The sequence below is a fragment of the Salvelinus alpinus genome, chromosome 28 (assembly GCF_045679555.1).
Source record: "Salvelinus alpinus chromosome 28, SLU_Salpinus.1, whole genome shotgun sequence".
In the NCBI taxonomy this organism is placed as follows: Eukaryota; Metazoa; Chordata; class Actinopteri; order Salmoniformes; family Salmonidae; genus Salvelinus; species Salvelinus alpinus.
This window is the reverse complement of record NC_092113.1, coordinates 44,581,598-44,606,687: the sequence shown is the minus strand read 5'-3', so window position 1 is coordinate 44,606,687 and position 25,090 is coordinate 44,581,598. Positions and strand designations below refer to the sequence as shown.

Genomic DNA, 25,090 nt, shown 5'->3' with positions numbered 1-25,090 from the left:
ATCAATCGGAATGGTCGATTAATTAGGGCCGATTTCAAGATTTCATAACAATTGGTAATCAGCATTTTTGGACACCGATTATGGCCGATTACATTGCACTCCACGAGGAGACTGCGTGGCAGGCTGACTACCTGTTACGCGAGTGCAGCAAGAAGCCAAGGTAAGTTGCTAGCTAGCATTAAACTTATCTTTTAAAAAACAATCTATCTTAACATAATCACTAGTTAACAACACATGGTTGATGATATTACTAGTTCATCTAGCTTGTCCTGCGTTGCATATAATCAATGCGGTGCCTGTTAATTTATCATCGAATCACAGCCTACTTCGCCAAACGGATGATTTAACGAGCGCATTCGCAAAAAAATCACTGTCGTTGCACCAATGTGTACCTAACCATAAACATCAATGCCTTTCTTTAAAATCAATACACAAGTATATATTTTTAAACCTGCATATTTAGTTAATATTGCCTGCTAACATGAATTTGTTTTAACTAGGGAAATTCTATCACTTCTCTTGCGTTCCGTGTAAGCAGAGTCAGTGTATATGCAACAGTTTGGGCCGCTCGTTGCGAACTGTGTGAAGACCATTTTTTCCTAACAAAGACCGTAATTAATTTGCCAGAATTGTACATAATTATGACATAACATTGAAGGTTGTTCAATGTAACAGCAATATTTAGACTTAGGGATGCCATCCGTTAGATAAAATACCCTATTTCACTGAAAGAATAAACGTTCTATTTTCTAAATGATAGTGTCCGGATTTGACCATATTAATGACCTAAGGCTCATATTTCTGTGTGTTATTATGTTATAATTAAGTCTATGATGTGATATTTGATAGAGCAGTCTGACTGAGCGGTGGTAGGCAGCAGCAGGCTCGTAAGCATTCATTCAAACAGCACTTTCGCGCATTTGCCAGCAGCTCTTCGCTGTATATGACTTCAAGCCAATCAACTCCTGAGATTAGGCTGGTGTAACCGATGTGAAATGGCTAGCTAGTTAGCGGGGAGCGCGCTAATAGCGTTTCAAACGTCACTCGCTCTGAGACATGGAGTGGTTGTTCCCCTTGCTCTGCATGGGTAACGCTGCTTCGAGGGTGGCTGTTGTCGATGTGTTCCTGGTTCGAGCCAAGGTCGGGGCGAGGAGAGGGACAGAAGCTATACTGTTACACTGGCAATACTAAACTGCCTATAACAACATCCAATAGTCAAAGGTATATGAAATACAAATGGTATAGAGAGAAATAGTCCTATAATTCCTATAATAACTACAACCTAAAACTTCTTACCTGGGAATATTGAAGGCTCATGTTAAAAGGAACCACCAGCTTTCATATGTTCTCATGTTCTGAGCAAGGAACTTAAACGTTAGCTTTCTTACATGGCACATATTGCACTTTTACTTTTTTCTCCAACACTTTGTTTTTGCATTATTTAAACCAAATTGAAGATGTTTCATTATTTATTTGAGCCTAAATTGATTTTATTTATGTATTATATTAAGTTAAAATAAGTGTTCATTCGGTATTGTTGTAATTGTCATTATTACAAATTAATTAATTAATTGGCCGGTTAATCGGTATCGGCTTTTTTTGGTCCTCCAATAATCGGTATCGGCGTTAAAATCATAATCGGTCGACCTCTAGTCACAGAGTCAGTATCTGGTATGACCACCATTTGCCTCATGCAGTGTGGCACATCTCCTTCGCATAGAGTTGATCAGGTTGTTGATTGTGGAATGTTGTCCCACTCCTCTTCAATGGCTGTGCGAAGTTGCTAGATATTGGCGGGAACTGGAACACGCTGTCGTACACGTCGATCCAGAGCATCCCAAACATGCTCAATGTGAGTATGCAGGTTATGGACATTTTCAGCTTCCAGTAATTGTGTACAGATCTTTGTGACAATGAGGCCGTGCATTATCATACTGAAACATGGGATGATGGAAGCTGAAGAATGGCACGACAATGGGCCTCAGGATCTCGTCACAGTGCATTCAAATTGCCATCGATAAAATGCAATTGCGTTCTTTGTCCGTAGCTTATACCTGCCCATACCATAACCCCACTGCAACCATGGAGCACTCTGTTCAAAACGTTGACATCAGCAAACTGCTCGCCCACATGACACCATACACATGGTCTGCAGTTGTGAGGCCAGTTGGACGTACTGCCAAATTCTCTAAAACTATGTTGGTGCCGGTTTATGGTATAAAAGTTAACATTAAATTATCTGGCAACAGCACTGGTGGAGATTCCTCCAGTCAACATGCCAATTGCATGCTCCTTCAAAACTTCAGACGTGTGGCATTGTGTTGTATGACAAAACTGCACATTTTAGAGTGGCTTATTGTCCCCAGCACAAGGTGCACCTGTGTAATGATCATGCCGTTTAATCAGCTTCATGATATGCCACACCTGTCAGGTAATGGATTATCTTGGTAAAGCAGAAATGTTCACTAACAGGATGTGAACCAATGTGTGCACAACATTTTTTGAGAAATCAGCTTTTTTTGTGTATGGAAGATTTCTGGGATCTTTTATTTAATCTCATGAAACATGGGACCAACACTGTACATGTTGCGTTTATATTTTAGTTCAGTGCATATAGTACTCGAATTAATGTTGCTAAGTTCAAAAGAATACAAGATAAAAATGGCTGACACCAATGAGGGTTAGAAACTTTATAAGACAATTATCTCAGAATCCTCTTAACCATATAGCTCTCATTGATTTGATTTAGTGAAGGGCTTTTCTGTATCGTTGTCCAATGTTGGTGAGGCATATTAACCTCTTTTAATAATACTCCTGAATCACTTTGATCAATAAAAGCATTTATTGAGTGTACTTTTAAACACAGCTGAGATTTACTTCAAAGTGCATTCACCCTATTGCTTCCACCTAGCAAGTTGTTTTAGATCTAGGGAGGAGGGGGTAGGGTACTGTCACATTCTTAGCAATATACCTTAATGTCATTTTCATATTCTATATTTACAGCAGCATGTCTTTACTTTCTCAAATTTACCATTTAAGCAACGATGATGTCAGTTATACCAAAACAACACAGAGTTCCGTCTCCAAGTTTTAATGTGGATAAACACACAACAGAATAACTTGGGACAAATCACAGAAATAACAATATGTTAAAGGGGAAATCTGCAGCAGCTGCATCCGCTTTAGAACCTGAATGATATACATGGTGTAGATTTCCAGAAGACCATGATGCTCATCTATATACACTGCTCAACAAAGTAAAGGGAACACTAAAATAACACATCCTAGATCTGAACGAATGAAATATTCTTATTAAATACTTTTTTCTTTACATAGTTTAATGTGCTGACAACAAAATCACACAAAAATTATCAATGGAAATCAAATTTATCAACACATGGAGGTCTGGATTTGGAGTCACACAACATTAAAGTGGAAAACCACACTACAGGCTGATCCAACTTTGATGTAATCTCCTTAGAACAAGTCAAAATGAGGCTCAGTAGTGTGTGTGGCCTCCACGTGCCTGTATGACCTCCCTACAACGCCTGGGCATGCTCCTGATGAGGTGGCGGATGGTCTCCTGAGGGATCTCCTCCCAGACCTGGACTAAAGCATCCGCCAACTCCTAGAGTCTGTGGTGCAACGTGGCGTTGGTGGATGGAGCGAGACATGATGTCCCAGATGTGCTCAATTGGATTCAGGTCTGGGGAACAGGCGGGCCAGTCCATAGCATCAATGCCTTCCTCTTGCAGGAACTGCTGACAAACTCCAGCCACATGAGGTCTAGCATTGTCTTGCATTAGGAGGAACCCAGGGCCAACCGCACCAGCATATGGTCTCACAAGGTGTCTGAGGATCTCATCTCGGTACCTAATGGCAGTCAGGCTACCTCTGGCGAGCACATGGAGGGCTGTGCGGCCCCCCAAAGAAATGCCACCCCACACCATGACTGACCCACCGCCAAACCGGTCATGCTGGAGGATGTTGCAGGCAGCAGAACGTTCTCCACGGCGTCTCCAGACTCTGTCACGTCTGTCACATGTGCGTGTGAACCTGCTTTCATCTGTGAAGAGCACAGGGCGCCAGTGGCGAATTTGCCAATCTTGGTGTTCTCTGGCAAATGCCAAACGTCCTGCACGGTGTTGGGCTGTAAGCACAACCCCCACCTGTGGACGTCGGGCCCTCATACCACCCTCATGGAGTCTGTTTCTGACCGTTTGAGCAGACACATGCACATTTGTGGCCTGCTGGAGGTCATTTTGCAGGGCTCTGGCAGTGCTCCTCCTTGCACAAAGGCGGAGGTAGCGGTCCTGCTGCTGGGTTGTTGCCCTCCTACGGCCTCCTCCACGTCTCCTGATGTACTGGCCTGTCTCCTGGTAGCGCCTCCATGCTCTGGACACTACGCTGACAGACACAGCAAACCTTCTTGCCACAGCTCGCATTGATGTGCCATCCTGGATGAGCTGCACTACCGGAGCCACTTGTGTGGGTTGTAGACTCCGTCTCATGCTACCACTAGAGTGAAAGCACCGCCAGCATTCAAAAGTGACCAAAACATCAGCCAGGAAGCATAGGAACTGAGAAGTGGTCTGTGGTCACCACCTGCAGAACCACTCCTTTATTGGGGGTGTCTTGCTAATTGCCTATAATTTCCACCTTTTGTCTATTCCATTTGCACAACAGCATGTGAAATTTATTGTCAATCAGTGTTGCTTCCTAAGTGGACAGTTTGATTTCACAGAAGTGTGATTGACTTGGAGTTACATTGTGTTGTTTAAGTGTTCCCTTTATTTTTTTGAGCAGTGTAGAATGAATAAATACCAAACAGGAGGTAGTGGAAAAGCAGTCATAGTTGGTGCTCAAGGGGTAATCATACAGACTCCCTTTTTCAATGAGAAACTCATTTTAATTAGATATGTGTGTTGTAACATTAATATATACTGCTAAGAATGTGACAGTTGGGTGCCTCCTCTAGAGGGTCACCAGGCCACCAGCACCAAGGACGAAACCCACTACCCCAGTAAGGGCCATCTCTAGGGTATTGGGCCAATATAGTTAGGCCCTGTCCTGAAGAAACCCTAACCACTACCCCAGTAAGGGCCATCTCTAGGGTATTGGGCCAGTATAGTTAGGCCCTGTCCTGAAGAAACCCTAACCACTACCCCAGTAAGGGATATCTCTAGGGTATTGGGCCAATATAGTTAGGCCCTGTCCTGAAGAAACCCTAACCACTACCCCAGTAAGGGCCATCTCTAGGGTATTGGGCCAGTATAGTTAGGCCCTGTCCTGAAGAAACCCTAACCACTACCCCAGTAAGGGCCATCTCTAGGGTATTGGGCCAGTATAGTTAGGCCCTGTCCTGACGAAACCCTAACCCCTCCTCCCATTTGATCTGAAACAATCTGATAGGTGGAATCTCAGCTCTGTTGAAATTAGTCGAGAAAATATTTTAATGATCATACGAGTGATTCAGGAGTATCATTCAATACAGGTTAAAATGACCCACCAAAGTTAGACAATTATACAGAAAAACATTCAATTGCTGAAATAAGTATATCAAATAAATTATGAGAGAATATTCAGATGAACTGAGACTCAATATGGAGGCGTAGCAGGAAGATCAGAGTACCATGAACCAAGAGGTTGTGAGTTCAAATCCCAGGTGAGAATAATTATTACTGTAAAAATGAACATGCACTATGTAATCACGTTTGTCAAAATGTGTCAAATATGTTAGTTGAAAACAGTATGTTAAAAGCACTGTGTGTGTGAGTCTCCTTGACAACAGACAAATAGCTATGAGTGGATCAGTGGTTCACCAAGCAGGGCCTTGATGATGTGTAATAAATCAAACTAGTGGGGAAATATTCAGTTCTGAGAACATGGTAACCACGTTCTATTTGACATTCAAATGAATTGTCTCTTGAAAACATTCCTAGCACATCACAGGAACATTTGTATGAAAACATTATTTAATGGCCTAATGAGACTCGTTTTCTAAAGTTGTGGGAATGTTTGTTGTCAGCTGGGTACAGTGTTTAGGTCTGAAACCTGTAGGCTACATGGACTATAGTGTTTAGGTCTGAAACCTGTAGGCTACATGGACTATAGTGTTTAGGTCTGAACCCTGTAGGCTACATGGACTATAGTGTTTAGGTCTGAAACCTGTAGGCTACATGGACTATAGTGTTTAGGTCTGAAACCTGTAGGCTACATGGACTATAGTGTTTAGGTCTGAAACCTGTAGGCTACATGGACTATAGTGTTTAGGTCTGAAACCTGTAGGCTACATGGACTATAGTGTGTAGGTCTGAAACCTGTAGGCTACATGGACTATAGTGTTTAGGTCTGAAACCTGTAGGCTACATGGACTATAGTGTTTAGGTCTGAAACCTGTAGGCTACATGGACTATAGTGTTTAGGTCTGAAACCTGTAGGCTACATGGACTATAGTGTTTAGGTCTGAAACCTGTAGGCTACATGGACTATAGTGTTTAGGTCTGCAACCTGTAGGCTACATGGACTATAGTGTTTAGGTCTGAAACCTGTAGTCTACATGGACTATAGTGTTTAGGTCTGAAACCTGTAGGCTACATGGACTATAGTGTTTAGGTCTGAAACCTGTAGGCTACATGGACTATAGTGTTTAGGTCTGAAACCTGTAGGCTACATGGACTATAGTGTTTAGGTCTGAAACCTGTAGGCTACATGGACTATAGTGTTTAGGTCTGAAACCTGTAGGCTACATGGACTATAGTGTTTAGGTCTGAAACCTGTAGGCTACATGGACTATAGTGTTTAGGTCTGAAACCTGTAGGCTACGTGGACTATAGTGTTTAGGTCTGAAACCTGTAGGCTACGTGGACTATAGTGTTTAGGTCTGAAACCTGTAGGCTACATGGACTATAGTGTTTAGGTCTGAAACCTGTAGGCTACATGGACTATAGTGTTTAGGTCTGAAACCTGTAGGCTACATGGACTATAGTGTTTAGGTCTGAAACCTGTAGGCTACATGGACTATAGTGTTTAGGTCTGAAACCTGTAGTCTACATGGACTATAGTGTTTAGGTCTGAAACCTGTAGGCTACATGGACTATAGTGTTTAGGTCTGAAACCTGTAGGCTACATGGACTATAGTGTTTAGGTCTGAAACCTGTAGGCTACATGGACTATAGTGTTTAGGTCTGAAACCTGTAGGCTACATGGACTATAGTGTTTAGGTCTGAAACCTGTAGGCTACATGGACTATAGTGTTTAGGTCTGAAACCTGTAGGCTACATGGACTATAGTGTTTAGGTCTGAAACCTGTAGGCTACATGGACTATAGTGTTTAGGTCTGAAACCTGTAGGCTACATGGACTATAGTGTTTAGGTCTGAAACCTGTAGGCTACATGGACTATAGTGTTTAGGTCTGAAACCTGTAGGCTACGTGGACTATAGTGTTTAGGTCTGAAACCTGTAGGCTACGTGGACTATAGTGTTTAGGTCTGAAACCTGTAGGCTACATGGACTATAGTGTTTAGGTCTGAAACCAGTAGGCTACATGGACTATAGTGTTTAGGTCTGAAACCTGTAGGCTACATGGACTATAGTGTTTACAGTGGCTTCTGAAAGTATTCACCCCCCTTGGCATTTTTCCTATTTTGTTGCCTGACAACCTGGAATTAAAATAGATTTTCTGGGGGTTTGTATCATTTGATTTACACACCATGCCTACCACTTTGAAGATGCAACATATTTTTGGGGGGTGAAAAAAACAGAAATAAGACAAGAAAACAGAATACTTGAGCGTGCATAACTATTCACCCCCACAAATGCAATACTTTGTAGAGCCACCTGTTGCAGCAATTACATCTGCAAGTCTCTTGGGGTATGTCTCTATATGCTTGGCATATCTAGCCACTGGGATTTTTGTCCATTCGTCAAGGCAAAGCTGCTCCAGCTCCTTCAAGTTGGAGGGGTTCCGCTGGTGTACAGTAATCTTTAAGTCGTACCACAGATTCTCAATTGGATTGAGGTCTGGGCTTTGACTAGGCTATTCCAAGATATTTAAATGTTTCCCCTTAAACCACTAGAGTGTTGCTTTAGCAGTATGCTTAGGGTCATTGTCCTGCTGGAAGGTGAACCTCCGTCCTAGTCTGAAATATCTGGAAGACTGAAACAGGTTTCCCTCAAGAATTTCCATGTATTTAGCGCCATCCATCATTCCTTCAATTCTGATCAGTTTCCCAGTCCCTGCTGATGGAAAACATCCCCACAGCATGATGCTGCCACCACCATGCTTCATTGTAGGGATGGTATTCTCAGGGTGATGAGAGGTGTTGGGTTTGCGCCAGACATAGCGTTGTCCTTGATGGCCAAAAAGCTCAATTTTAGTCTCATCTGAGTACCCTCTTCTATATGTATGGGGAGTCTCCCACATGCCTTTTGGCGAACACCAAACGTGTTTGCTTATTTCTTTCTTTAAGCAATGGCTTTTATCTGGCCACTTTCCCGTAAAGCCCAACTCTGTGGAGTGTACAGCTTAAAGTGGTCCTATGGACAGATACTCCAATCTCCGCTGTGGAGCTTTGCAGGTTCTTCAGGGTTATCTTTGGTCTCTTTGTTGCCTCTCTGATAAAATGCCCTCCTTGGCTGGTCCGTGAGTTTTGGTGGGCGGCCCTCTCTTGGCAGGTTTGTTGTGGTGCCATATTCTTTCAATTTTCCAATAATGGATTTAATGGTGCTCCGTGGGATGTTCAAAGTTTCTGATATTTTTTTATAACCCAATCCTGATCTGTACTTCTCCACAACTTTGTCCCTGACCTGTTTGGAGAGCTCCTTGGTCTTCATGGTGCCCCTTGCTTAGTGGTGTTGCAGACTCTGGGGCCTTTCAGAACAGGTGTATATATACTGAGATCATGTGACACTTAAATAAAGTCTACCTGTGTACAATATAACTAATTATGTGACTTCTGAAGGTAATTGGTTGCACCAGACATATTTAGGGTCTTCATAGCAAAGGGGGTGAAAACATATGCACTACTTTTCCCTTTGTCATTTTATTGGATTCTTTTAAACAAGTCATTTTTTTCATTTCACTTCACCAATTTGGACTATTTTGTGTATGTCCATTACATGAAATCCAAATAAAAATCCATTTAAATTACAGGTTGTAAAGCGACAAAGTAGGCAAAACGCCAAGGGGGATGAATACTTTTGCAAGGCACTGTAGGTCTGAAACCTGTAGGCTACATGGACTATAGTGTTTAGGTCTGAAACCTGTAGGCTACATGGACTATAGTGTTTACAGTGGCTTCTGAAAGTATTCACCCCCCTTGGCATTTTTCCTATTTTGTTGCCTGACAACCTGGAATTAAAATAGATTTTCTGGGGGTTTGTATCATTTGATTTACACACCATGCCTACCACTTTGAAGATGCAACATATTTTTGGGGGGTGAAAAAAACAGAAATAAGACAAGAAAACAGAATACTTGAGCGTGCATAACTATTCACCCCCACAAATGCAATACTTTGTAGAGCCACCTGTTGCAGCAATTACATCTGCAAGTCTCTTGGGGTATGTCTCTATATGCTTGGCATATCTAGCCACTGGGATTTTTGTCCATTCGTCAAGGCAAAGCTGCTCCAGCTCCTTCAAGTTGGAGGGGTTCCGCTGGTGTACAGTAATCTTTAAGTCGTACCACAGATTCTCAATTGGATTGAGGTCTGGGCTTTGACTAGGCTATTCCAAGATATTTAAATGTTTCCCCTTAAACCACTAGAGTGTTGCTTTAGCAGTATGCTTAGGGTCATTGTCCTGCTGGAAGGTGAACCTCCGTCCTAGTCTGAAATATCTGGAAGACTGAAACAGGTTTCCCTCAAGAATTTCCATGTATTTAGCGCCATCCATCATTCCTTCAATTCTGACCAGTTTCCCAGTCCCTGCTGATGGAAAACATCCCCACAGCATGATGCTGCCACCACCATGCTTCATTGTAGGGATGGTATTCTCAGGGTGATGAGAGGTGTTGGGTTTGCGCCAGACATAGCGTTGTCCTTGATGGCCAAAAAGCTCAATTTTAGTCTCATCTGAGTACCCTCTTCTATATGTTTGTGAGTCTCCCACATGCCTTTTGGCGAACACCAAACGTGTTTGCTTATTTCTTTCTTTAAGCAATGGCTTTTATCTGGCCACTTTCCCGTAAAGCCCAACTCTGTGGAGTGTACAGCTTAAAGTGGTCCTATGGACAGATACTCCAATCTCCGCTGTGGAGCTTTGCAGGTTCTTCAGGGTTATCTTTGGTCTCTTTGTTGCCTCTCTGATAAAATGCCCTCCTTGGCTGGTCCGTGAGTTTTGGTGGGCGGCCCTCTCTTGGCAGGTTTGTTGTGGTGCCATATTCTTTCAATTTTCCAATAATGGATTTAATGGTGCTCCGTGGGATGTTCAAAGTTTCTGATATTTTTTTATAACCCAATCCTGATCTGTACTTCTCCACAACTTTGTCCCTGACCTGTTTGGAGAGCTCCTTGGTCTTCATGGTGCCCCTTGCTTAGTGGTGTTGCAGACTCTGGGGCCTTTCAGAACAGGTGTATATATACTGAGATCATGTGACACTTAAATAAAGTCTACCTGTGTACAATATAACTAATTATGTGACTTCTGAAGGTAATTGGTTGCACCAGACATATTTAGGGTCTTCATAGCAAAGGGGGTGAAAACATATGCACTACTTTTCCCTTTGTCATTTTATTGGATTCTTTTAAACAAGTCATTTTTTTCATTTCACTTCACCAATTTGGACTATTTTGTGTATGTCCATTACATGAAATCCAAATAAAAATCCATTTAAATTACAGGTTGTAAAGCGACAAAGTAGGCAAAACGCCAAGGGGGATGAATACTTTTGCAAGGCACTGTAGGTCTGAAACCTGTAGGCTACATGGACTATAGTGTTTAGGTCTGAAACCTGTAGGCTACATGGACTATAGTGTTTAGGTCTGAAACCTGTAGGCTACATGGACTATAGTGTTTAGGTCTGAAACCTGTAGGCTACATGGACTATAGTGTTTAGGTCTGAAACCTGTAGGCTACATGGACTATAGTGTTTAGGTCTGAAACCTGTAGGCTACATGGACTATAGTGTTTAGGTCTGAAACCTGTAGGCTACATGGACTATAGTGTTTAGGTCTGAAACCTGTAGGCTACATGGACTATAGTGTTTAGGTCTGAAACCTGTAGGCTACATGGACTATAGTGTTTAGGTCTGAAACCTGTAGGCTACATGGACTATAGTGTTTAGGTCTGAAACCTGTAGGCTACATGGACTATAGTGTTTAGGTCTGAAACCTGTAGGCTACATGGACTATAGTGTTTAGGTCTGAACCCTGTAGGCTACATGGACTATAGTGTTTAGGTCTGAAACCTGTAGGCTACGTGGACTATAGTGTTTAGGTCCATAGCGGTCTGTAATTGGCCCTTTAAGTTTTTGAGTCTCCATCGGGTTTCATGGACAACATTACCAGCCTGTAGCTGTGTTAGTGCCTCTGTAGCTGTGTTAGTGCCTCTGTAGCTGTGTTAGTGCCTCTGTAGCTGTGTTAGTGCCTCTGTAGCTGTGTTAGTGCCTCTGTAGCTGTGTTAGTGCCTCTGTAGCCGTGTTAGTGCCTAGGGTTGATCCATTAAGTCCACAGTAACCTATAGTTGGTTTTGAGATAGATGAGTGTCTCAAGGTTTTTGGGGAGAGCCCTGCCTCTGCCGGGTTGGAGCCAGTGTCTGGCCGAGGTAAAGATGGTCTCCACGGTGGAGGTCCCGGCCGGCACAGTAAACGCCCGCTTGGCCACCTGGCTGAGCTGGGGGAAGTCTATAGTCTTTCGTCTCCAGTAGTGGAGAGGCTCCTCCTCAGTGGGCTCCTCACGCAGGTACCCTGCCAGCTCCTGCTCCACGCTCTTTGCCTGCGCCGTGGGCCTTTGCTTGATGAAGGAGAACAGCTTGCAGGGCCTGCTGAGCGAAGTGGAGGAGGGAAGAGGGGACGAGGCTGGGGACAAAGCTGCGTCAGGGGACTGGGCCTGGGGGGTGAGCTCCATGCTGGGGCCCTGTGTTTGTGTGTGTTTGGTGACCTCGTCCAGGAGGACCTGTCTGTGCCAGTCAGGGTCTGAGCTCCAGGTAAGTTTGAACTGTGGGTCCAGGGTGGTGGCGGTGACGTACAGAGGGTCCTCCAGGATGGGAGCCAGGCGGCGCTCTACGGCTTGAGACAAGCCCAGTAGCAGGCAGGGTAGCTGGGGGGAGACGCACTCTGACAGGTGCTTACGGAGCCCCAGGACACAGGGCAGAGCCAGACTGATGGAGACGTGTCTGTCACCCTGTTAGGATACAAGAACACAACCATTAACCTGTCTGTCTCTCTCACCCGTCCGTCTGTCTGTCTCTCTCACCCGTCCGTCTGTCTGTCTCTCTCACCCGTCCGTCTGTCTGTCTCTCTCACCCGTCCGTCTGTCTGTCTCTCTCACCCGTCCGTCTGTCTGTCTCTCTCACCCGTCCGTCTGTCTGTCTCTCTCACCCGTCCGTCTGTCTGTCTCTCTCACCCGTCCGTCTGTCTGTCTCTCTCACCCATCCGTCTGTCTGTGTCTCACCTGTCTGTGTGTGTCTCACCTGTCTGTGTGTGTCTCACCTGTCTGTGCGTGTGCACCATGTCCCAGGCCTCAGTAAAGGGTTCCAGTGTGTCTGTCAGTTCCCTGAGCAGCGCCACCTCCTGGCCACTCAGCACCAGGTCAGCCCGGTCAGACACATCCTCCAAGAACTCTGCTGAGTCCAGAAGTCCACGCAACACCTGGAGGAGAGGAGAATGGAATCAAAAGAGCATGGTTACAATTTTCACTTTTAAACCAGCAGGCTGATCTATGTTGTAACTAGACTACATTAAGTCCTGCTTACCTTGAGTTGTACGGCCCAGTCTCGCTCTCCAGCCCTGCTGCCCCCCGACCCCCCCTCCACCCCCCCTCCCAACAGGCCCACCAGTTTGTCGTGTGGCACGGCGGAGGTGACGTAGTTATAGAAGGATGAGGCTTTAGCCAGGGTGGAGGAGAGGAGAGGAGAGGAGGAGAGCAGTCCATCTCTCACACACTGACCCAGAGAACAACAGAAACAGTCTATCCTGCCGGACCCCAGACCTCCCTCCCACCAGTCCTCCTGTTCTACCTCTCCTTCCCTCTCTCCTCCTTCATCCCCACTCTCCTCCTCTTCCTCTTCGGCATCATCTCCCGGGTTGCCGTGGATACAGAACCCTGGTAGGCGGCATGAGGGGTGAGTTTCAGCGGGAAATGGGTCAGCCACGACACGGAACGCTCGTCCCGAAACGCCGTGCGCCACACACACCTCCTCGAACTCTGCTAGCACGCGATTGGCCGAGAGTCCACCAACCAGAGGCAGGCAGGCCAGCAGGGCGGAACGCATCTGCCAATCAGACGACAGGAAGTGGCAGGTCACGCCCAGGTACCTGCAGGACGGGTAGGAGGACATAGTGATTATCATAAAGAACAACCCTAGATGTCGTCACCCTATTCCCATAAACTAGTGCACTACATATGAAATAGGGTGTCAAAATAGTGCACTACATAGGAAATAGGGTGTCATAAACTAGTGCACTACATAGGAAATAGGGTGTCATAAACTAGTGCACTACATAGGAAATAGGGTGTCATAAACTAGTGCACTACATAGGAAATAGGGTGTCAAACTAGTGCACTATATAGGAAAAAGGGTGTCATAAACTAGTGCACTACATAGGAAATAGGGTGTCAAACTAGTGCACTACATAGGAAATAGGGTGTCAAACTAGTGCACTACATAGGAAATAGGGTGTCAAACTAGTGCACTACATAGGAAATAGGGTGTCAAACTAGTGCACTATATAGGAAGATATTAGGTATGGGTCCCAAATGGCACCCTCAGTAGGACAGTAGAACAGACATATTAAAACACAGAGATGGTGATTTTAGCCATGCACATTAGAGCCCTGCACGGGCATGAATTTTAAGCCCATGCCCTACCCATGCACACGACATTCAGGCCCGATTGCTTCAGCCAAATTTAAGGTCCGGCCCTGCCCAAAATCCAAAATAACTTCCTCTGTTAGTAAATAACTGCTCCTCTCTGTCTGTCACTCTTGCTCTGCATGCATTCTGCTCATGGAGGCTCTGAGTCTGAGTATCCATAGCAACAGCTCTGCCTGGGCTGCTCAATGAGGGGAGCTGTTAGCTACTCCTCATCACTCTAAACTCTCTCCTGTCTGATATTTGACGAAGTTGAAGCACTTCTGACACCATGTTAGGATCTTAGTCAGATATGACTGTACTGTGCAGCAGAGGACGAGCAAAGGGCTCGTATCCTAGAGTTAGGCTTAGAGTACATACCCAGTGTTAGCCCCTGCTGTGGTCCCAAGGAAACCCCTCCAGAGGGAGACCGAGAGGCTGAGAGAGAGGGCTGAGGCCAGGGCCTGTCTGGTGGCCAGCTGGGCCTGGTAGGCGTAGGCTGGGAGGAGCTGGGTTTGGAGGTATCTGGGGGGCTCGGGGGTATAGCGAGGCTCTAACAGCTGCAGTAACTCTCTGAACCCTCTGAGATCCACCAGGGAGGCAGGCTGGAGGTCCTGGACCAGCATCTTAGCTATCGCCTCCGAGATCAGCACCTAGTCAAACATAATACTGTCTATTACACACCAACTACAACACACACACACATACAGATATTGTCCTAGCCACCGTGCTTCTTCTGCATTGCTTGCTGTTTGGGGTTATAGGCTGGGTTTCTGTAGAGCACTTTGTGACATCGGATGATATAAATATATTCGATTGATTGACAACGGACCAACATCTTAGCTATCGCTTCAGAAATCAGCAGTGGAGAGGATAACAAGATGTTACTGTAAACTACCGTACCGTACTGACCCCTACCGTACCGTACTGACCCCTACCGTACCACACTGACACCTACCGTACCGTACTGACACCTACCGTACCGTACTGACACCTACCGTACCGCACTGACCCCTACCGTACCGTACTGACACCTACCGTACCACACTGACCCCTACCGTACCACACTGACCCCTACCGTACCACACTGACCCCTACCGTACCGTACCACACTGACCCCTACCGTACCGTACCACACTGACCCCTACCGTACCACACTGACCCCTACCGTACCACACTGACCCCTACCGTACCACACTGACCCCTACCGTACCACACTGACCCCTACCGTACCACACTGACCCCTACCGTACCACACTGACCCCTACCGTACCACACTGACCCCTACCGTACCACACTGACCCCTACCGTACCACACTGACCCCTACCGTACCACACTGACCCCTACCGTACTGTACTGACCCCTACCGTACTGTACTGACCCCTACCGTACCGTACTATACCCTACTATATCCTACCGTACTGACCCCTACCGTACTGACCCCTACCGTACCACACTGACCCCTACCGTACCACACTGACCCCTACCGTACCACACTGACCCCTACCGTACCATACATTACTATACCCTACTGTACAGTACTATACCCTACTATATCCTACCGTACTGACCCCTACCGTACCGTACTGTACTGACCCCTACCGTACTGACCCCTACCGTACCGTACTGACCCCTACCGTACTGACCCCTACCGTACCGTACTGTACTGACCCCTACCGTACTGACCCCTACCGTACCGTACTGACCCCTACCGTACTGACCCCTACCGTACTGACCCCTACCGCACTGACCCCTACCGCACCGTACTGTACTGACCCCTACCGTACTGACCCCTACCGTACCGTACTGACCCCTACCGTACTGACCCCTACCGTACCACACTGACCCCTACCGTACCACACTGACCCCTACCGTACCACACTGACCCCTACCGTACCGTACTGACCCCTACCGTACCACACTGACCCCTACCGTACCACACTGACCCCTACCGTACCACACTGACCCCTACCTTACCTTACCGTACCGTACTGACCCCTACCGTACCACACTGACCCCTACCGTACCACACTGACCCCTACCGTACTGACCCCTACCGTACTGACCCCTACCGTACTGACCCCTACCTTAACGTACCTACCCCTACCTTACCGTACCTACCCCTACCGTACCACAATGACCCCTACCGTACCACACTGACCCCTACCGTACCACACTGACCCCTACCGTACCACACTGACCCCTACCGTACCACACTGACCCCTACCGTACCACACTGACCCCTCCCTTACCGTACCTACCCCTACAGTACCACACTGACCCCTACCGTACCGTACTGACCCCTACCGTACCGTACTGACCCCTACCGTACCGCACTGACCCCTACCGTACCGCACTGACCCCTACCGTACCACACTGACCCCTACCGTACCACACTGACCCCTACCGTACCACACTGACCCCTACCGTACCACACTGACCCCTACCGTACCACACTGACCCCTACCTTACCGTACCACACTGACCCCTACCTTACCGTACCACACTGACCCCTACCGTACCACACTGACCCCTACCTTACCGTACTGACCCCTACCGTACTGACCCCTACCGTACTGACCCCTACCGTACTGACCCCTACCGTACTGACCCCTACCGTACCACACTGACCCCTACCGTACCACACTGACCCCTACCGTACCGTACTGACCCCTACCGTACCACACTGACCCCTACCGTACCACACTGACCCCTACCGTACCACACTGACCCCTACCTTACCGTACCGTACTGACCCCTACCGTACCACACTGACCCCTACCGTACCACACTGACCCCTACCGTACCATACATTACTATACCCTACTGTATCCTACCGTACTGACCCCTACCGTACCGTACTGTACTGACCCCTACCGTACCGTACTGACCCCTACCGTACTGACCCCTACCGTACCACACTGACCCCTACCGTACCACACTGACCCCTACCGTACTGACCCCTACCGTACTGACCCCTACCGTACTGACCCCTACCTTACCGTACCTACCCCTACCGTACCACAATGACCCCTACCGTACCACAATGACCCCTACCGTACCACACTGACCCCTACCGTACCACACTGACCCCTACCGTACCACACTGACCCCTACCGTACCACACTGACCCCTACCGTACCACACTGACCCCTCCCTTACCGTACCTACCCCTACCGTACCACACTGACCCCTACCGTACCGTACTGACCCCTACCGTACCACACTGACCCCTACCGTACCGCACTGACCCCTACCGTACCGCACTGACCCCTACCGTACCGCACTGACCCCTACCGTACCACACTGACCCCTACCGTACCACACTGACCGCTACCGTACTGACCCCTACCGTACTGACCCCTACCGTACCGTACCTACCCCTACCTTACCGTACCTACCCCTACCTTACCGTACCTACCCCTACCTTACCGTACCTACCCCTACCGTACCACACTGACCCCTACCGTACCACACTGACCCCTACCGTACCACACTGACCCCTACCGTACCACACTGACCCCTACCGTACCACACTGACCCTACCGTACCACACTGACCCCTCCCTTACCGTACCTACCCCTACAGTACCACACTGACCCCTACCGTACCGTACTGACCCCTACCGTACCGTACTGACCCCTACCGTACCGCACTGACCCCTACCGTACCACACTGACCCCTACCGTACCACACTGACCCCTACCGTACCACACTGACCCCTACCGTACCACACTGACCCCTACCTTACCGTACCGTACTGACCCCTACCGTACCACACTGACCCCTACCGTACCACACTGACCCCTACCGTACCATACATTACTATACCCTACTGTATCCTACCGTACTGACCCCTACCGTACCGTACTGTACTGACCCCTACCGTACCGTACTGACCCCTACCGTACTGACCCCTACCGTACCACACTGACCCCTACCGTACCACACTGACCCCTACCGTACTGACCCCTACCGTACTGACCCCTACCGTACTGACCCCTACCTTACCGTACCTACCCCTACCTTACCGAACTACCCCTACCGTACCACAATGACCCCTACCGTACCACACTGACCCCTACCGTACCACACTGACCCCTACCGTACCACACTGACCCCTACCGTACCACACTGACCCCTCCCTTACCGTACCTACCCCTACCGTACCACACTGACCCGTACCGTACTGACCCCTACCGTACCGTACTGACCCCTACCGTACCACACTGACCCCTCCCTTACCGTACCTACCCCTACCGTACCACACTGACCCCTACCGTACCGCACTGACCCCTACCGTACCGCACTGACGCTTACCGTACCGCACTGACCCCTACCTTACCACACTGACCCCTACCGTACCACACTGACCCCTACCGTACCACACTGACCCCTACCGTACCACACTGACCCCTACCGTACCACACTGACCCCTACCGTACCGTACTGACCCCTACCGTACCACACTGACCCCTACCGTACCACACTGACCCCTACCGTACCACACTGACCCCTACCGTACCACACTGACCCCTACCTTACCGTACCACACTGACCCCTACCTTACCGTACCACACTGACCCCTACCGTACCACACTGACCCCTACCTTACCGTACTGACCCCTACCTTACCGTACTGACCCCTACCTTACCGTACTGACCCCTAACATACCGTACTGACCCGTACCGTACTGACCCGTACCGTACTGACCCCTACCGTACCACACTGACCCCTACCTTACCGTACTGACCCCTACCGTACTGACCCCTACCGTACTGACCCCTACCGTACTGACCCCTACCGTACCACACTGACCCCTACCGTACCACACTGACCCCTACCGTACCACACTGACCCCTACCGTACCACACTGACCCCTACCGTACCGTACTGACCCCTACCGTACCACACTGACCCCTACCGTACCACACTGACCCCTACCGTACCACACTGACCCCTACCTTACCGTACCGTACTGACCCCTACCGTACCACACTGACCCCTACCGTACCACACTGACCCCTACCGTACCATACATTACTATACCCTACTGTATCCTACCGTACTGACCCCTACCGTACCGTACTGTACTGACCCCTACCGTACCGTACTGACCCCTACCGTACTGACCCCTACCGTACCACACTGACCCCTACCGTACCACACTGACCCCTACCGTACTGACCCCTACCGTACTGACCCCTACCGTACTGACCCCTACCTTACCGTACCTACCCCTACCTTACCGAACTACCCCTACCGTACCACAATGACCCCTACCGTACCACACTGACCCCTACCGTACCACACTGACCCCTACCGTACCACACTGACCCCTACCGTACCACACTGACCCCTCCCTTACCGTACCTACCCCTACCGTACCACACTGACCCCTACCGTACCGTACTGACCCCTACCGTACCGTACTGACCCCTACCGTACCGCACTGACCCCTACCGTACCGCACTGACGCTTACCGTACCGCACTGACCCCTACCTTACCACACTGACCCCTACCGTACCACACTGACCCCTACCGTACCGCACTGACCCCTACCGTACCGCACTGACCCCTACCGTACCGCACTGACCCCTACCGTACCGTACTGACCCCTACCGTACCACACTGACCCCTACCGTACCACACTGACCCCTACCGTACCACACTGACCCCTACCGTACCACACTGACCCCTACCGTACCACACTGACCCCTACCTTACCGTACCACACTGACCCCTACCGTACCACACTGACCCCTACCTTACCGTACTGACCCCTACCTTACCGTACTGACCCCTACCTTACCGTACTGACCCCTAACATACCGTACTGACCCCTACCGTACTGACCCCTACCGTACCACACTGACCCCTACCGTACCACACTGACCCCTACCGTACCACACTGACCCCTACCTTACCGTACTGACCCCTAACATACCGTACTGACCCCTACCGTACCACACTGACCCCTACCGTACCACACTGACCCCTACCGTACCACACTGACCCCTACCGTACTGACCCCTACCGTACCACACTGACCCCTACCGTACCACACTGACCCCTACCGTACTGTACTGACCCCTACCGTACCGTACTGACCCCTACCATACCACACTGACGCCTACCTTACCGTACTGACCCCTACCGTACAGACCCCAACAATACTGACCCTACCGTACCATATTGACCCCTACCCTACTGACCCCTACCGTACCGAACCCTACTGTACCGTACTATACCCTACTGTACAGTACTATACCCTACTGTACAGTACTATACCCTACTGTACAGTACTATACCCTACTATACAGTACTATACCCTACTATACAGTACTATACCCTACTATACAGTACTATACACTACTATACAGTACTATACACTACTATACAGTACTATACCCTACTATACAGTACTATACCCTACTATACAGCACTATACACTACTGTACTCTACCGTACCGACCTCTACCCTACCGACCTCTACCCTACCGACCTCTACCCTACCGACCTCTACCCTACCGACCTCTACCCTACCGACCTCTACCCTACCGACCTCTACCCTACCGACCCCTACCCTACCGACCCCCTACCCTACCGACCCCTACCCTACCCTGCCGACCCCTACCCTGCCGACCTCTACCCTGCCGACCTCTACCCTGCCGACCTCTACCCTGCCGACCACTACCCTGCCGACCACTACCCTGCCGACCACTACCCTGCCGACCTCTACCCTGCCGACCTCTACCCTGCCGACCTCTACCCTGCCGACCTCTACCCTGCCGACCTCTACCCTGCCGACCTCTACCCTGCCGACCTCTACCCTACCGACCTCTACCCTACCGACCTCTACCCTGCCGACCTCTACCCTGCCGACCTCTACCCTGCCGACCTCTACCCTGCCGACCTCTACCCTGCCGACCTCTACCCTGCCGACCTCTACCCTGCCGACCTCTACCCTGCCGACCTCTACCCTACCGACCTCTACCCTACCGACCTCTACCCTACCGACCTCTACCCTACCGACCTCTACCCTACTGACCTCTACCCTACTGACCTCTACCCTACTGACCTCTACCCTACTGTACTGACCTCTACTGTGATATCCAAACTTATGAAACATGAGGAGAACAACCCTAAGCCGTAATTATGCATTTCTGTATAGTACAGATCAGGGACCCGTGATGTAATTCTGTTAGCGGGTGTTGATCCACTTCACTAATTGTAGTTCAATAGCCAAAAGAGTTATTCATAAACTCACGGTGCCATGTAATAGCTGACACCCCATTATTTATGCAGACATCTTTGAATATTAATTCAGAGCAGATACGTTTTTGGAAAATGTGGTCGCACAAAAAAAACTGATTTTACCATAAGTTTGCACAGTTCTGACACTAAATTAGTTTTAGTACATTTTTCAGTGGAAATTTTTAAAAGTAGTCCTTGTTCATGGACTTTAATTTGTTAAACATTTATATCAATAGTTTTTGTTTGGCAAAAATGTTTAAGTCAAAAAATGAGTCAAAACGTAATTCCGTTACCATGGACGCACACACACACACACACACACCTGGCGAGGGTCGTGTCTGTGGAACTTCGTCACCCCTTCTCCTGCTCCCTCTCTTCCTCCTCCTCCCCCTATCCCTCCTACTACTCCCACCCCTCCTCCTCCAGCGGTGATGGAGTGATTGCAGCGATGGCCTCCTCCATTGGCCAGGCTGTGAAGGGAGGATGAGGAGTAGGGATGGAGGGAGGAGGAAGATGAGGAGTAGGCTTCTCTCTTCATATCCTTCTTCTTTACAAACTCATCGTACATCGCCTGGTGCTTCCTCTGTAGAAATGAGAGAGAGTGTGTAATTCTGATGATCAAACTTCAGACAGACTACCTATTGCAATGCTTTTAGATTTGATATTGATTAATAATATAGAATTTCACACAGAGACAAACAAGAACTGTATAATTCAGCCACAGCCTGCTTCTACCTATCCCTGTGGAATACAATGTGCATTCTTAACTTTGCAATCAGTTTCATACACAGACAATACTGTATCTATCACAGCCAGTAACCTGCTGTACCTGTTGTCTCCTACTGTCAGACACCCAGATCTATACCTTAGTTAAGATACTTTTGAAAAACTTGATTACTTTGAGGATTACTTTTAAATTCAGAAAGGATGTTTGCGAAAAAATATTGGACACTTGTCTGTTCTCAAAGACATTCAAATCAGCATTGAAAAAGGTGCAAGTTCAAGTTTGTTCCATCTGAGCGAGTCTGACCACAAGTCAGAGACCACTATGATGTCAGAGACCACTATGATGTCAGAGACCACTATGATGTCAGAGACCACTATGATGTCAGAGACCACTATGATGTCAGAGACCACTATGATGTCAGAGACCACTACGTTGACACACCAAATGTGTTTGATGGATCGCGGGGAAAGCGCAGGAATAGGCTTTTGTAGGCTACAGTCCAAGCTATGTCTGCCAATGGTGTGACTGCTGTTGACATCCAAAGATTATCCAACTTGAACAAACGTTTAGAGGTAAGGATGACAGCAGTGTGGTCTACAGCGATACAGATATCACGTATTATTGATATCTACATAGCAGCAGTGTAATTCACATCAATGCGCTGTCTCATTTAGCTATTTGCGCATTGTGGTTGTTGTGGACGGCTGTTAACAAATGTAAATATGTATTTGAACCCAATAATGGTTTAATTCAATACGTTTAAGACGCCCATCAATCATTGTTTTTAAAACCAGTGGACAGCCAGTGAAAAATGCACTCTTGCAACAGCTGCATAGTGCGGATCCCAGCCTATAGAATAACAGCTGCATAGTGTGGATCCCAGCCTATAGAATAACAGCTGCATGGTGTGGATCCCAGCCTATAGAATAACAGCTGCATAGTGAGGATCCCAGCCTATAGAATAACAGCTGCATAGTGTGGATCCCAGCCTATAGAATAACAGCTGCATGGTGCGGATCCCAGCCTATAGAATAACAGCTGCATAGTGCGGATCCCAGCCTATAGAATAACAGCTGCATAGTGTGGATCCCAGCCTATAGAATAACAGCTGCATAGTGTGGATCCCAGCCTATAGAATAACAGCTGCATGGTGTGGATCCCAGCCTATAGAATAACAGCTGCATAGTGTGGATCCCAGCTTATATAATAACAGCTGCATAGTGTGGATCCCAGCCTATAGAATAACAGCTGCATAGTGTGGATCCCAGCCTATAGAATAACAGCTGCATGGTGTGGATCCCAGCCTATAGAATAACAGCTGCATAGTGTGGATCCCAGCCTATAGAATAACAGCTGCATAGTGTGGATCCCAGCTTATATAATAACAGCTGCATAGTGTGGATCCCAGCCTATAGAATAACAGCTGTATAGTGTGGATCCCAGCCTATAGAATAACAGCTGCATAGTGTGGATCCCAGCCTATAGAATAACAGCTGCATAGTGCGGATCCTAGCCTATAGAATAACAGCTGCATAGTGTGGATCCCAGCCAATAGAATAACAGCTGCATAGTGTGGATCCCAGCCTATAGAATAACAGCAGTATAGTGCGGATCCCAGCCTATAGAATAACAGCTGTATAGTGCGGATCCCAGCCTATGGAATAACAGCTGTATAGTGTGGATCCCAGCCTATAGAATAACAGCTGCATAGTGTGGATCCCAGCCTATAGAATAACAGCTGCATAGTGGGGATCCCAGGCTATAGAATAACAGCTGCATAGTGTGGATCCCAGCCTATAGAATAACAGCTGCATAGTGAGGATCCCAGCCTATAGAATAACAGCTGCATAGTGTGGATCCCAGCCTATGGAATAACAGCTGTATAGTGTGGATCCCAGCCTATAGAATAACAGCTGTATAGTGTGGATCCCAGCCTATAGAATAACAGCTACATAGTGCGGATCCCAGCCAATAGAATAACAGCTGCATAGTGTGGATCCCAGCCTATAGAATAACAGCTGCATAGTGCGGATCCCAGCCTATAGAATAACAGCTACATAGTGCGGATCCCAGCCTATAGAATAACAGCAGTATAGTGCGGATCCCAGCCTATAGAATAACAGCTGTATAGTGTGGATCCCAGCCTATAGAATAACAGCTGCATAGTGCAGATCCCAGCCTATAGAATAACAGCTGCATAGTGTGGATCCCAGCCTATAGAATAACAGCTGCATAGTATGGATCCCAGCCTATAGAATAACAGCTGCATAGTGTGGATCCCAGCCTATAGAATAACAGCTGCATAGTGAGGATCCCAGCCTATAGAATAACAGCTGCATAGTGTGGATCCCAGCCTATAGAATAACAGCTGCATAGTGTGGATCCCAGCCTATAGAATAACAGCTGCATAGTGCGGATCCCAGCCTATGGAATAACAGCTGCATAGTGCGGATCCCAGCCTATAGAATAACAACTACAGCTCAGTGTTCAACACCATAGTGCTCTAAATGCTCATCACTAAGCTAAGGACCCTGGGACTAAACACCTCCCTCTGCAACTGAATCCTGGACTTCCTGACGGGCCGCCCCCAGGTGGTGAGGGTAGGTAGCAACACATCTGCCACGCTGATCATCAACCCTGGAGATCCTCAGGGGTGCGTGCTCAGTCCCGTCCTGTACTCCCTGTTCACCCACGACTGCATGGCCAGGCACGACTCCAACACCATCATTAAGTTTGCCGACGACACAGCGTAGGTAGGTCGGATCACCGACAACGATGACACAGCCTATAGAGAGGCGGTCAGAGAGATCTGGCAGTATGGTACCAGGACAACAACCTCTCCTACAATGTGAGCAAGACAATGGTGTTGAACGCTGAGTAAATGAACAGCCTTCTCACTTTTCACAGGTGGAAAAGGGCAGTGTGCAGTGCGATTGAGATTGCGTCATCTGTGGATCTGTTAGGGCGGTATGCGAATTGGAGTGGGTCTAGGATATCCAGGATGATGTTGTTGATGTGAGCCATGACCAGCCTTTCAAAGCACTTCACGGCTACCGACGTGAGTGCTACGGGGCGGTAATCATTCAGGCA

General features: G+C 48.1%; 1 protein-coding gene across 2 annotated transcripts in view; it reads right to left on the bottom strand.

Moving 5' to 3' along the window:
- The window catches only part of LOC139557921 (zinc finger BED domain-containing protein 4), a 385,803-nt gene that overhangs the window by 355,803 nt on the left and 4,910 nt on the right, over positions 1 to 25,090 (bottom strand). The window contains exons 2-6 of one of the 2 annotated variants that reach the window (XR_011671501.1): positions 21,596 to 21,856; positions 14,395 to 14,666; positions 12,917 to 13,478; positions 12,654 to 12,812; positions 5,833 to 12,345 (exon numbers count right to left, since the gene is read on the bottom strand). Coding sequence is in view for 1 of the 2 variants with exons in the window: in XM_071373267.1 (XP_071229368.1) it covers positions 11,665 to 12,345; positions 12,654 to 12,812; positions 12,917 to 13,478; positions 14,395 to 14,666; positions 21,596 to 21,856 (1,935 nt within the window). In the remaining variant the exon portion in view is untranslated. Of the gene's footprint in view, positions 1 to 5,429; positions 12,346 to 12,653; positions 12,813 to 12,916; positions 13,479 to 14,394; positions 14,667 to 21,595; positions 21,857 to 25,090 lie in introns of those variants that run through there. The other variant, XM_071373267.1, reaches the window with a different exon arrangement.